This window comes from Bubalus bubalis, chromosome 2, assembly GCF_019923935.1.
Source record: "Bubalus bubalis isolate 160015118507 breed Murrah chromosome 2, NDDB_SH_1, whole genome shotgun sequence".
NCBI lineage: Eukaryota > Metazoa > Chordata > Mammalia > Artiodactyla > Bovidae > Bubalus > Bubalus bubalis.
In genome coordinates this window covers 111,788,952-111,803,676 of record NC_059158.1, presented here as the reverse complement: position 1 = coordinate 111,803,676, position 14,725 = coordinate 111,788,952, and the positions used below count along the sequence as shown (strand labels likewise).

The following is a 14,725-nucleotide window of genomic DNA, read 5'->3' as shown; positions in this document are numbered from 1 at the left end:
TTACTGAAAAAGCATGTCTTTAAAATGCTGATTTTGCTATACATGGACTTGCTCTTCCTATTTAACTTTTAGATCATCTACCAAATATGAAAAATCTTCTTAGAGAGGTTCTCACTGTATATAATTGAGGATCTCTTTTTCTACCCACACCAAAATAAAATTTTTTAAAAGAATTAGTTATGGGATGATTTATTCTAACTCTCGCTGTTGAGTTTGTAATACAGTTAGCCAAATCTACAAAACCTTCTCTCATGAGAGAATAATTTTATTAAAGTGAGAGTTTTCAAAATGGCCCTTTTAATCATGACTTCTTTCCCTTTGGGGATACCTTTCTTGGCTCCACTGTACCAAATATACCAAATGATTTAGATAATTATATTTATTTTTTGAAAATATCTTCAAGTTGATATCACAGACTAGCATCATTTCTGTATGTTTTTTCTTTCTCAATTACATCCAGCCATTAGATGATTCCAAACTGGTGGTCCTTTGTGCTTAGGTTTTTTTCTTTTCCTACCTCGGCCAACTATGAGATGATTTCTATAAACTATTTGGCTTCTGACCTCAAGAAAGCAAATTCACTTCTATTTGGTGATCTGATTGATTGATTGTTTTGTAATTAAAGAATTGCATAATGCTTTTTGAAGCCACATAGAAATGGTTTTAGGATTCTGTGTACACTATTCTCCACTGATGCAGAGAATCAAAGCTTTGTTGTCTTTTGCTCACATGGTCATAACTTTGAAACTCAGTGTGGTGACCCTATGCCCGTAGAGTGGAGCACATGCCAGCTGAGTGAAAATGCAACCTGTGGGCAAGGCATCAGGACCCGCCTTCTGAGCTGTGTGCGCAGTGATGGCAAGCCTGTTGCCATGGACGAATGTGAGCAGGTAAATTATGTGTATTTTGGTGTGCAACCTTCACAATGCTTACTATAAATGACCCTCCCAGTTTCTTCTCATCACAGCTTAGGTTCAATTAGAGTGAGAGGTACTAGTATTATACAGTTACATCTCATGAGTTTGAACTTAGTTAAAATGACAGGAAAGGTCATTTTGCATTGGAGAAATGGGTTCATTAAAAATATAGTTCTTCATTATTTCTAAGAACTTATTTAGATGTACTTGCTTGCCAACTAACAATTGACATCAATTGACTCTAAAATCGATTTTTAGTATTGGGCAGATGATTCAATTTGCCTAAGTAGGAAACACTGTCCCTTGAATGTAAGATGCACAGTGATACATGCTATTAGAATACTCTGCTAATTTGCTTAGCAAATGTTTGCTAGGTAATAAACACAGTGCATTTTTTCATCTTAAAATAAGCTAAATGTCTCTCTACCAAGTTGGGTAGAGTTGGTGGGTTTTGAATTTTTGTAATTTTATATTTTTCCCCATCACAAAATATGTGGAATTTGGACAAAATCAAATCTCTTCCCCAAAAGCTGACATTTCCTCCCCAACATATAAGTGAAATGCACTATGATGGCAGTTTAGAAACAAAGATGACCATACGCTATCACGTTATAAGAATCACTAAAACAATCTTTGGAATAATTGGAAATGTGTGGGGTCAGTGAACTCAGGTTTCACGGGAATGTCTTTAGCAAACTGACAAAATAAAAGTTGTCTCATTCTCCTTAGATAAGTAGAGTCCACAAGTGAAAATTAAAATTATCAGAACAAAACCTCCTCACTGATCCTGAGTTAACCTTATTAAGTATTACCATAACATCGCTTTCAACCAGCAGTATCACCATGGATCAACAGTACCCCTGAAACTAGACCATGTAAAATCAGATGTTCCTTTTAATGAAATTCTGAGACTAGTTAATACAGAGTTCTCTCTAACAAGTGTCATGATTTAACATTTTGTTTCATCTCCCTCTCAAGACTGTTGTCTGCTTCAAGAAAAATAAATCACCAACCTACAACAACTCAAGTAAAAAATTTACATTTAGTGTACATAGTAAATCTTTCCTTTTGATATAAAAGCAGTATAAACTATTCATTAATAGAAAAATTAGTTTCTCTTCTTTCTAAATACCACATGTTCAACAAATATTTAAAGTCCCAAATTATTAACCTAAGCAGAATATCCACATATCTCAAATGGATCAAAGATCTTATGTTGTCATTTCTAGTTCATTTCTAGTTTGCCCATATAGAAAGTAATCATGCTGTAATCAATAATTTTAGCTCAGAATAGACATTGCTAATATTTAACATATATTGAATGTTAGCATTTTCCTCAATCACACAATGTACAATTCCTAAAACTGAATATTTTAGTATTCTTTATGCATCCCTTGGATGATTTACTCTTTCAATAAGACCTCTTCTACACTGGCCATTAGAAAATGTGTGATTTTGCCTAGATGTGGGTTTAAGAGAGGACAAGAGGAAAAGAAACAGTATCATCAACTTTTCCCTTGATTAAGATCATGTTTATGTTTTTAGCTCATCGGTCTTTTTTATGAACTTTAGATGGGTTGTTGATTTCAGTTTTATTCTTCTACTTATTGTTTAGCCTAGGTTGCTGTTAGTGTGAGCTCTCTATATACTATTGGTCTATCCAGAGGGCAAGATGCCTGAATTTAGCACTGAGGCATCCCTCTGGTTCCTTGCTGGCTGAGTGACAGGACAGATCTCTGTGTAACGTAATTGCCTGCTTTCCTGGTCTCTTAAATGTGGGTCTATTCTAAAGTTGAAGGTTTTATCAAAAGAAATTTGGACTGACAAGTTTCTATGTCATGAAGTAAGGATCATCATTTTTTCAGACTTGCCATCAGTTTCTATAAGCCAGGCTATTTTTCTCACAAAAACATAGCAAAATTATTCTCACAGAATAGAGATTATTATCCCACAAAAGGATAGTGATTTGATTTGATGTTGCGATGAATTCTCCAGTACAATCATATTTCCTTCCCATCTGCAGCGTAACTTGGAGAAGCCGCAGAGGACAAACCTTCACTGCCTGGTGGAGTGTGCGGTCAACTGTCAGCTCTCGGGATGGACAGCTTGGACAGAGTGCTCACAGACTTGTGGCCTCAGAGGTATGTGGCTTTCCTGTGTTGGTTTCCATGAAACAGTTCAGTTTTTAAGTATCTCTTTGTATGCCATAGCTTGATAAATGGGCATAAGGCATGTTTGCTATGTGAGGCTGACCCAGGGGAGCAGAGAAAGGGAGCCTGACTTCTTAGCCGTCCTTTTGTCTTATTGTATTTTATTTCTTGAAGTATACTTCACTTACAGTGTTGTGTCAATCTCTGCTATACAGCAAGATGACTCAGTTACACACATATGGACATTCTTTTTTTCTTAATATTCTTTTCCATTATGGCTTATCATGGGATATTGAATATAGCTCCCTGTGCTATACAGTAGTACACTGTTGTTTATCCATTCCATATATAATAGTTTATCTCTGCTAATCCCAAACTCCCTCCCCCTTGGAAACCACGAATCTGATCTCTAAGTTCATTTGTGTCATATTTTGGATTCCATGTATAAGTGATAACATATAGTATTTGTCTTCCTCTTTCTCATTTACTTCCCTTAGTATGATAATCTCAAATTGTACCCGTGTTGCTGCAAATGGCATTATTTTGTTCTTTTTTATGGCTGAGTAGTACAAGGCAGAGGGTGAAGAACTGGCCTGGTAACAGTGGCAGACACCAGAGGGGGCACTGGCCCTGTGAGATGGTGTTTATTCTGAAGGTCCTAAGTTCAACAAACTAAAAAAATGTTGACCTCCATGGTTTTTGGAAGAAGTGTGTGTTCTATAAGTCAAACTGGCTCCTGTATCAGATAAACCCCTAATAACAGTGACTTTGTATCATACTGTGCTGTGCTTAGTCACTCAGTCATGTCCGACTCCTTGTGACCCTAGGGACTATAGCCCACCAGGCTCCTCTGTCCATGGGAATTCTCCAGGCAAGAATACTAGAGTGGGTTGCTATGTTCTCCTCCAGGAAATCTTCCCAACCCAGGAGTCGAACCCAGGTCTCCCACATTGCAGGAAGATTTTTTACCATCTGAGCCACCAAGGAAGCCCAGAACTGGTATAGGTAGCATATCCCTTCTCCAGGGAATCTTCATGACCCAGAAATTGAACCAGTGTCCCCTGCATTGCAGGCAGATTCTTTACCAGCTGAGCTACCAGGGAAGCCCCTAGTATCATGGGTTAGAGACTAATTTTTCACTCACATAAAGGGAAGGGTAGTGTCTGCTTCACAGAGTCCATCAAGAACACAGGTTGATGGAGGCCCTACCACTTAAACATAATCAAATTTTTCTGGAAGGTGATATCAAGCTGGTCCTGTGGAGGTTTTTATGGACCAGGGTGGAAGTTATATACATCTCTACTATCTTTATTCTACTGAATGAAATTTGGTCCCATTTCTTCAGTTCAGTGCAAGATAGCAGAGCAGGAAATGTAGTTTCTGGATGACCAGTCACTTCTTAGCAACAGTATTATGGAGGAAACAGTTCCTGTGGAGGAAAGGGAGGATAAACCTTTGCTGAACAAATAGCAATTAATACCAATGTTCCCAGGTAAGTAATGCACAAGGGCAGAGAATGCAGAAGGCAGCTGGTGCTCGGGAGCTAGGTAAATGGCAACAGGGATGGCACTTGAACCAGGGACCAAGACATGTGCATGTAAAGAGAACAAGGAGAGTGTACCAGGAAAGCACAGAGCTGAGGTTGAGGATAGGTTTCTGGTCCCCAAAAAGAGTTACAGTTTATCTAAGGTAAATGACAGAAATTTGGAGTAGGGACCTAGGGAAAATCCTGCTATATAGGTAATCACAAAGTAGACGAGGAGAAGGAAGAACTGCATGTTGCAGGAATCATGGAATCTGGTAGGGAGATGGGGCTAAAAACCCTGGATCTGATCACCAAACAAAGACAGTTGGAAGGGATTTTTTAGATGCTCTGTGATTGGACCACTGGCATTGGGATATGGGCTCATCTCTAAGCTACTCACAAGTGAATATGCTGGGACTGTTAATACTTCTCTGCCTTAGTTGGGATTGTCTGAGGAACTGAGGCAGGATACAGCACGGAAGAGGGTCTCCTCTGTGAACTCAGCTCTCAGAGCCTGGGGAGAACAGAGCTGACAGCAGTACTCAGGATATGTGTTAGGAAAACGTAGCTAAGGAAATTGAAATTTACTTCCTCAAAGAGCATCACTCGAAATGAAAATATGAGGCTCACAATGTCCAGTGATAACAGCATGCCACTTCCCGCACATCTGAGAGCCTGCAGAAGCACATCAGGAAACCAAGTGGTAAATCTTATGACCAAGATTTTGGCGAGTGACCTAAACTATTTTCTCAATTATTCTGATTGGCAGCATGGTGTAGTTTCCAGTTAGGCATCCACTTTAAGGTTGGGTAAATCCAGGTTTGAATTGTAGCTTTTTAGGCAAATGACTTACTCTTTCTGAGTCTCAGCTTCTTCATCTCTAAAATGGAATTCATGCACATTAGAGGCTTTGTTTAGGATTTGAGAATTAAATACAATGAAGTATATGTAGCCATAGAGCACAGTATTTGCAATAGCATCGGTGTTTATTGTGTGTTAATGTTCATCTCCACCCTCCTACCCACCAGCAGGAAAGAGTTTTATCAGAGACTCCCTCCGATTTTATAAAGATTATCCCACAGACTCACTTTCTCTCATCATCTACTCTCACATCTCATCCTTCACTCCACTCAAAGTCCATACATTAAAATCACAACCTAAGCAACGTTTTGGAAATGCAAGTCTGAATAATTGTTTTTCTACTGACTTGAGTCATTTATTATTGGAAGTGGTCAAACAAGAGATGGCAAGAGTGAATGTCGACATTCTAGGAATCAGCGAACTGAAATGGACTGGAATGGGTGAATTTAACTCAGATGACCATTATATCTACTACTGCGGGCAGGAATCCCTCAGAAGAAATGGAGTGGCCATCATGGTCAACAAAAGAGTCCAAAATGCAGTACTTGGATGCAATCTCAAAAACGACAGAATGATCTCTGTTCGTTTCCAAGGCAAACCATTCAATATCACAGTAATCCAAGTCTATGCCCCAACCAGTAATGCAGAAGAAGCTGAAGTTGAACAGTTCTATGAAGACCTACAAGACCTTTTAGATTCTAACAGCCAAAAAAGATGTCCTTTTCCTTATAGGGGACTGGAATGCAAAAGTAGGAAGTCAAGAAACATCTGGAGTAACAGGCAAATTTGGCCTTGGAATATGGAATGAAGCAGGGCAAAGACTAATAGAGTTTTGCCAAGAAAATGCACTGGTCATAACAAACACCTTCTTCCAACAACACAAGAGAAGACTCTATACATGGACATCACCAGATGGTCAACACCAAAATCAGATTGATTATATTCTTTGCAGCCAAAGATGGAGAAGCTCTATACAGTCAACAAAAACAAGACCAGGAGCTGACTGTGGCTCAGACCATGAACTCCTTATTGCCAAATTCAGATTTAAATTGAAGAAAGTAGGGAAAACCACTAGACCATTCAGGTATGACCTAAATCAAATCCCTTATGATTATACAGTGGAAGTGAGAAATAGATTTAAGGGACTAGATCTGATAGATAGAGTGCCTGATGAACTATGGAATGAGGTTTGTGTCATTGTACAGGAGACAGGGATCAAGACCATTCCCATGGAAAAGAAATGCAAAAAAGCAAAATGGCTGTCTGGGGAGGCCTTACAAATAGCTGTGAAAGGAAGAGAAGCGAAAAGCAAAGGAAAAAAGAAAAGATATAAACATCTGAATGCAGAGTTCCAAAGAATAGCAAGAAGAGATAAGAAAGCCTTCTTCAGCGATCAATGCAAAGAAATAGAGGAAAACAACAGAATGGGAAAGACTAGGTCTCTTCAAGAAAATCAGAGATACCAAAGGAACATTTGATGCAAAGATGAGCTCGATAAAGGACAGAAATGGTATGGACCTAACAGAAGCAGAAGATATTAAGAAGAGATGGCAAGAATACACAGAAGAACTGTACAAAAAAGATCTTCACGGCCAAGATAATCACGATGGTGTCATCACTGACCTAGAGCCAGACATCCTGGAATGTGAAGTCAAGTGGGCCTTAGAAAGCATCACTACGAACAAAGCTAGTGGAGGTGATGGAATTCCAGTTGAGCTATTCCAAATCCTGAAAGATGATGCTGTGAAAGTGCTGCACTCGATATGCCAGCAAATTTGGAAAACTCAGCAGTGGACACAGGACTGGAAAAGGTCAGTTTTCATTCCAATCCCAAAGAAAGGCAATGCCAAAGCATGCTCAAACTACCACACAACTGCACTCATCTCACACGCTAGTAAAGTAATGCTCAAAATTCTCCAAGCTAGGCTTCAGCAATATGTGAACCGTGAAATTCCTGATGTTCAAGCTGGTTTTAGAAAAGGCAGAGGGACCAGAGATCAAATTGCCAACATCCGCTGGATCATGAAAAAAGCAAGAGAGTTCCAGAAAAACATCTATTTCTGCTTTATTGACTATGCCAAAGCCTTTGACTGTGTGGATCACAAAAAACTGTGGAAAATTCTGAAAGAGATGGGAATACCAGACCACCTGATCTGCCTCTTGAGAAATTTGTATGCAGGTCAGGAAGCAACAGTTAGAACTGGACATGGAAGAACAGACTGATTCCAAATAGGAAAAGGAGTTTGTCAAGGCTGTATATTGTCACCCTGTTTATTTAACTTATATGCAGAGTACATCATGAGAAACGCTGGGCTAGAAGAAGCATAAGCTGGAATCAAGATTCCCTGGAGAAATATCAATAATCTCAGATATGCAGACAACACCACCCTTATGGCAGAAAGTGAAGAGGAACTAAAAAGCCTCTTGATGAAAGTGAAAGAGGAGAGTGAAAAAGTTGACTTAAAGCTCAACATTCAGAAAACGAAGGTTACGGCATCTGGTCCCACCACTCATGGGAAATAGATGGGGAAACAGTGGAAACTGTGTCAGACTTTATTTTTCTGGGCTCCAAAATCACTGCAGATGGTGACTGCAGCCATGAAATTAAAAGACGCTTACTCCTTGGAAGGAAAGTTATGACCAACCTAGATAGCATATTCAAAAGCAGAGACGTTACTTTGCCAACAAAGGTCCATCTAGTCAAGGCTATGATTTTTCCTGTGGTCATGTATGGATGTGAGAGTTGGAATGTGAAGAAGGCTGAGCTCCAAAGAATTGATGCTTTTGAAGTGTGGTGTTGGAGAAGACTCTTGAGAGTCCCTTGGACTGCAAGGAGATCCAACCAGTCCATTCTGAAGGAGATCAGCCCTGGGATTTCTTTGGAAGGAAGGATGCTAAAGCTGAAACTCCAGTACTTTGGCTACCTCATGTGAAGAGTTGATACATTGGAAAAGACTCTGATGCTGGGAAGAATTGGGGGCAGGAGGAGAAGGGGCGACAGAGGATGAGATGGCTGGATGTCATCATTGACTCAATGGACGTGAGTCTGAGTGAACTCCGGGAGTTGGTGATGGACATGGAGGCCTGTCGTGCTGCGGTTCATGGGGTCGGAAAGAGTCGGACACGACTGAGTGACTGATCTGATCTGATCTAATCTGAGTCATTTATCCATTAAATAAATACTAATATTCCATTCATAGTACAATGAGTTGGACATAAAGCAGAGAGGGGAAAAAAGACAGTTTCCTTATTCCCATGATCCCCTGATACCTACAATCTAGTTGAGGGACAACAGACAACAAGTAAGTATGTAATACTATGTGGAAATGAAAGCACTGACAGAGCACTAATTATTTGCATTAGCAATGTGATGAACTGGTTTCTACCCTGTCCAGAGTGATCCACCCTGATTATCCCACAGCCAGAAGCCCTGTAGTCTTATGCTCATGGCCCTCTGCCAGGAGGTGTGACTCTCACAGTGGTAAAGAGTAGCATTAAAAAGCAGAGAAAAGATGAAGTCCTGTATGGTGAGCACAGACCACAGGACCTGTAGGATCTCACAGTGCCTGTCTGTCTGTTCCCACCACCCTCCTTTATCATGTTGGATCTCTCTGCTGCAATGTAGTATATTTCAGTCATAATCTTGAGTGTCTGCTTCCTTACACTTTGCCTCCCATGGAATATCTCACTGTTATCCCACTATCACTCACTACTACTTTTTTTTTTTAATTTTATTTTATTTTTAAACTTTACATAATTGTATTAGTCTTTAATATGTATAAATTGAATCAATTTTCATATCTGTCTGAGGAATCAGTGATCTTTTTGGAGTTCTTCATGGGTGAATCCCTCTAGTTCCCATCAAACACGCTACATGGCATGTCAGGGGAATCTCAGCTAACATTTGTCATTGCCCACGTGGTTCTGTGGGCTTCCCAGGTGGTACAGTGGTAAAGAATCCACCTTCCAGTGCAGGAGACACAGGGGACATGGGCTTAATCCCTGGGTCAGGAAGATCCCCTTTAGAAAGGCATGGCAAACCTCCCCCCTGCCCCAGGATTCTTGACTAGAGAATCCCATGGACAGAGGAACTTGGAGGGCTACAGTCCATGGAGTCACAAAGAGCTGGACATGACTGTGTCATTGAGTACACACAAGTAGTTCTGGACCATAGGGGGAAAGCTGGAAGGGGAAGAGCTTGCAGACTGGATCACAAGCCCAAAGGAAGTCAAACCCTGCTAGTGGATATTTTCCTCTCTCTCTAATTGACATCATAAGTCTTAGGTATCATTAGTCCAGAATGTGTTCAATGCAAGAAGACAGATCCATTTATTATTATTCGTGTCCCCAAATCTTAATTCTGCCACTGTACAAAGTCAGTGAAACATGACAGATTTTCACGTTATGCTGATAAACAACCTTTGAAAATAGGACCCCAAATTGAAAGTTTAGTACCATAAAATATTACTTTGATTTTTTTAAGGAGTTCTATTGGTGCTGTGGACTCATCAGACCTTGTTAGTCTAGTAGAAAAACAAAAACAAATAAGGAAAAGTCCTTTCCAAGTCTGAATCCCACTATTGGAGATTTGTAGGCAATTAGAGTTTGAACTTAAATTCATCTTTTCTAATCTTTAGAATAATAAACACTCAAAAGTTCCCTAAGGAAAGTCACTGTGTGAACGAAGGCACAGAATGAATTGCACAAAACACTTGGAAGTCATGCGATAGCTTCTACTGCACATAAATATTGCACTAGTTACAAATCATTTCTAGCTAGCTTCTAAGGGTCTGCTAGGATAACTTCTTGGGAATCCTTTCTTGACCTTTAGATGCTTTGATCTCCTACATTAAGATGTAATAATGTCTTTTAAAAAATATTCCATAATCCTGATATTTGGCAAACCCTCCAGGAATCTAAATGTATATGTATTCCATTTTCTTTTCTTATTAAATCAAAATTTATAAAGTTTACACCTATTATCCTGACAGCAACTGGTGTATACTTTCATTGTCAAAAGAGATACTGTGGAAAAGAAATTATATGGAGATGCTCCTATTCTCACTTCTGTTCTTGAAGGCAGAGCTGTAGAGAAGTTTGCTCACATATTTCACAACTACTCATTGGAAGTTTCCCCAAAGCCAGGCATTCTCCCAGGAGCTAAAAACACACTGTGTATAGAAAGGCTAAGATCCCAGGGAAACAAAGTCCCCTGACTTCAAAAAACTAATATTCCAGTAGAGAATTAGATGGCAATGATAACAAAGACAGGCAGATGACAAATAAATAAGTAAATATATACAAAGGTAACACACATCAATAAGTGCTATGTTAAAAAAGTCATGAGATGGAGAATAACAAGTATTCACAGGAAAGTGAAGGAGGTATTTCTGTCGGAATTCAATGACGAAGTGATGCTGTTCATGTCATTGCTGTTTTCTTCATTAGGCTTTTCAGGGTTTAATCCCACAAGCCTTTTTTGCATACCTGTTGCATCCAAGGCTCTATATCAGGACCTCCAGACTTCAATATAAAAAGGACTATTTTTCTGATTTATTTGTGCCCACTCTTTAAGAGTGGAGAAGGAAATGGCAACCCACTCCAGTGTTCTTGCCTGGAGAATCCCAGGGACGAGGGATCCTGGTGGGCTGCCATCTATGGGGTCGCACAGAGTAGGACACGACTGAAGCGATTTAGCAGCAGCAGTAGCAGTCTTTAAGAAATAAAATGAAAAGTACAAAGAATAGGACACATAGCCCTTGAATTTTTAGGCATAGGCAGCTACCACCAGAACCATGCTGAGACAGTCTTCAGGTTCTATTCCTTTTATCTATTCTATTCCCGTCTATTCCATTCCATTCCATCCCACCAGCCCTCAGGCTACCTCCCATTCCAGCCTTCCAGGTCTAGTCTTCCCGCACTGCTCTTCCCTGATCACTAATCCCTGGCAGCTGGAGAACTCTGTATTTAAACCATGCCTTAATCCCCATGCAGCACAAGCTAAAAGCAACAAACAGTGAATAGTCAAAAGCCACAACATGTGGCACAGATGAACTTGTTTCTTAAAAGAAACTAAACTCCTGGTGCTGAAAAGGTTGGAAGCTATCATTGAAAAACATCTGTGCCTTGTCTCTTCTAAAACAGTGTGCCTGCAGCTGTCTTTCATATGAGCCGCTTTCTTTTTTCCAACTAGTGATGGCATCGGGGCAGGGACCACAAGAGGAGACAGAGTTTATTTAGTTACATTCAAGTATGCAAACAAGTTGCTTGGGAGTCTGCCTTCAGCACCTGCTGCTCTCTGGTGACTTCTTTATCAAAAGCAAAATGCACACAATTGTCTCCTTTTAGGAAGTCACTGGGTTGTCAGGAAAATCCTGGTGAGCGGGGTGTTCCGGAAGCTTCCCCAGAGCCACACTTTGCCATCTAAACCAAAGAACTACCTTGATCTAAGATGAAATTTTGAAATGAGCTCTTTCTTTTTTTCCGAAAGTCTGGATTATCTCTTTAATGTGCACCCGATGCTTGGCATATACCTTCTAATTGTGTTAAAGATTTCAAGGTCAGAATAGCTTGAATCTAATTTATTTCATGTTAAAGAGAGACCAATTCTAGGTTTCCACTAAGGGATCCTTTTAGATAGATTTCAAAGATCAAAGCGTGTAATAGAAGAGCTTAAATTTTGGATTAGTCATGTTCTTTGATGAATTTTCACCCGTTCAGTTTTATGCTGAACTCCCTAAATTTAGCATATCATGAATTATTCATAATTATTATTTAACTGATAACATTCCAAAAGGGTTATTAACCCCTTATGATTTGTTCCTCTTTCATATTTTAATTCGGTGCACATGAGTTTATAGTGTTTTTCTACACTGTGTAATCCAGCCTGCCGCTTCTGTGTCCCAGATGGCATATGATTATCCTGTCAACTCTAACCCACAATGAACAAATAATTTTATATTAACTGCAGAGAATCACAAGTTTGTGAATCCAGCTTTTTCATTTTTCTTTTTTTTAAAGACGTTAAAAGGCAAGCCAGTAACCTTCATTGTTAGTGTCAGAATAAATTATGATCACTGTAGTATCCCTGATCATATGCAGTCCAATAGCTATAAAAGCTCAAACTTATTTACTATATCAAATAATTAGTTCCTATGACAAGGAACAAGAGGCTAAATTGTAGAATGGAAAAAAATAAAGACTAGACAAGAATATGTAGTTTTCAAGGTGGCTTTTCCAAAGGCAAGTTAAGACTCTTGAGCCACCATTTGTAGACCTCACTTGAACTTTTTATCTGTAAAATGATGAATATTAGAATAATTACTTTTTAATATCTATTGGTCAAAGGCAGTTATTGGTGCCAGGAGTATTAGAATAACTCTTTACGAAAGTATTATGAAATTATAGGCATAATTGTAAAGGTAAGGTGACAGGCAATTAACCTGCTCAAGGTTACACAGCTTGTCAGTTGCAGAGGAAAGATTTGAACCCAAGTTCAGGTGTCTCCGAAGCCCCATTTTCTCCATTGTGCCCTTTCACATCTGACACTGTATATGTAAGTGTTCACGTTATACACGTGGCCCTGGGTTGGGTACTAGGTTATTTTATTAAAATTCTCACAATTTATAGGTATATTTAAGAACAAGCAGAAGAAATGGATCACAGGCTGAAACACAAAGGGCAGTGAGGGTTTTAAGACTCTGAATTGTAAGCCTCCTAAATGTATACTTGTTTCCTAATTGACAATGTTGTATATTATCTAGTCCATCTAATTGGAATATAGCTGTGGGGAACCAACCTTCTAGATAGGGAATGTGTCAGTCTGATGGACAGAAGAGCTTTATGATTGCCAGAATCACTTTCTGTGTCCTTCTCGTATTGCATCCCATGGGGAGAGCCTCATTGTGGGTATTTCTGCTGTATATTTAGTGATCTGTTAAGTTTTGATACATTGGGTTTGAAATGTGATTGTTGGGAATGGAACTGAAAATAAGCAACTAGAATCAGTTCAGTCGCTCAGTCATGTCTAACTCTTTGCAGCCCCGTGGATTGCAGCATGCCAGGCCTCCCTGTCCATTACCAACTCCTGGAGCTTGCTCAAACTCATGTCCATTGAGTCAGTGATGCCATCCAACCATTTCATCATCTGTCATCCCCTTCTCTTTCTGCTTTCAATCTTTCCCAGCATCAGGATCTTTTCAAATGAGTCAGTTCTTCGCATCAGGTGGCCAAAGTTATTGGAGTTTCAGCTTCAGCATCAGTCCTTCAAATAAGTATTCAGGACTGATTTAGGATTGAGTGGTTGGATCTTCTTGCAGTGCGAGGGACTCTCAAGAGTCTTCTCCAACATCACAGTCCAAAGCATCAATAATTTGGTGCTCAGCTTTCTTTATGGTCCAACTCTCATATCCATACATGACTACTGGAAAAACCATAGCTTTGACTAGACAGACCATTGTTGGCAATGTAATGTCTCTGCTTTTTAATATGCTGTCTAGGATTGTCTTCGCTTTTCTTCTAAGGAGCAAGCATCTTTTAATTTCATAGCTTCAGTTAGCATCTTCAGTGATTTTGGAGCCCAAGAAAATAAATTGTTACTATTTCCACTGTTTTGCCATCTATTTGCCATGAAATGATGGAACCAGATGCTATGATCTTAGTTTTCTGAATGTTGAGCTTTAAGCCAACATTTTCATTCTTGTCTTTCACTTTCATCAAGAGGCTCTTTAGTTCTTCTTCACTTTCTGCCATAAGGGTGGTGTCATCTGCATATCTGAGGTTATTGATATTTCTACAGCAATCTTGATTCCAGCTTGTGCTTCATCCAGCCTAGCGTTTCTCATGATGTACTCTGCATAGAAGTTGAATAAGCAGGGTGACAATATGTAGCCTTGACATACTCCTTTTCCTATTTGGAGCCAGTCTGTTGTTCCATGTCCGGTTCTTAACTGCTGCTTCTTGACCTGCATACAGATTTCTCAGGCGGCAGGCCAGGTGGTCTGGTATTCCCATCTCCTTCAGAATTTTCCACAGTTTGTTGTGATCCACACAGCCAAACATATTGGAATAATCAATAGAGCAGAAGTACATGTTTTTTCTAGAACTCTCTTTCTTTCACTATGTTCCAACAGATAGAATGCATACTCACTATCATGGAAAAATCTGGAGCTCTATTTCCAAGCAAAGGCAAAAATGCCTAATCTTCTGCCTTAACAGACCCACCTCTTTTCTGTGATACCATTGTGTATCTTACCCTCTAAAATGTGATCTTA

The 14,725-nt window shown here is 39.5% G+C and overlaps 1 protein-coding gene across 3 annotated transcripts in view; it reads left to right on the top strand.

The window, feature by feature from the left end:
* The window catches only part of THSD7B (thrombospondin type 1 domain containing 7B), a 1,246,259-nt gene that overhangs the window by 1,191,145 nt on the left and 40,389 nt on the right, over window positions 1-14,725 (top strand). For all 3 annotated transcript variants that reach the window (XM_044935904.2, XM_025276961.3, XM_045164228.1), the window contains exons 19-20: window positions 775-890; window positions 2,941-3,058. In XM_044935904.2, coding sequence (XP_044791839.2) covers window positions 775-890; window positions 2,941-3,058 — 234 coding nt within the window. The remainder of the gene's footprint in view (window positions 1-774; window positions 891-2,940; window positions 3,059-14,725) is intronic.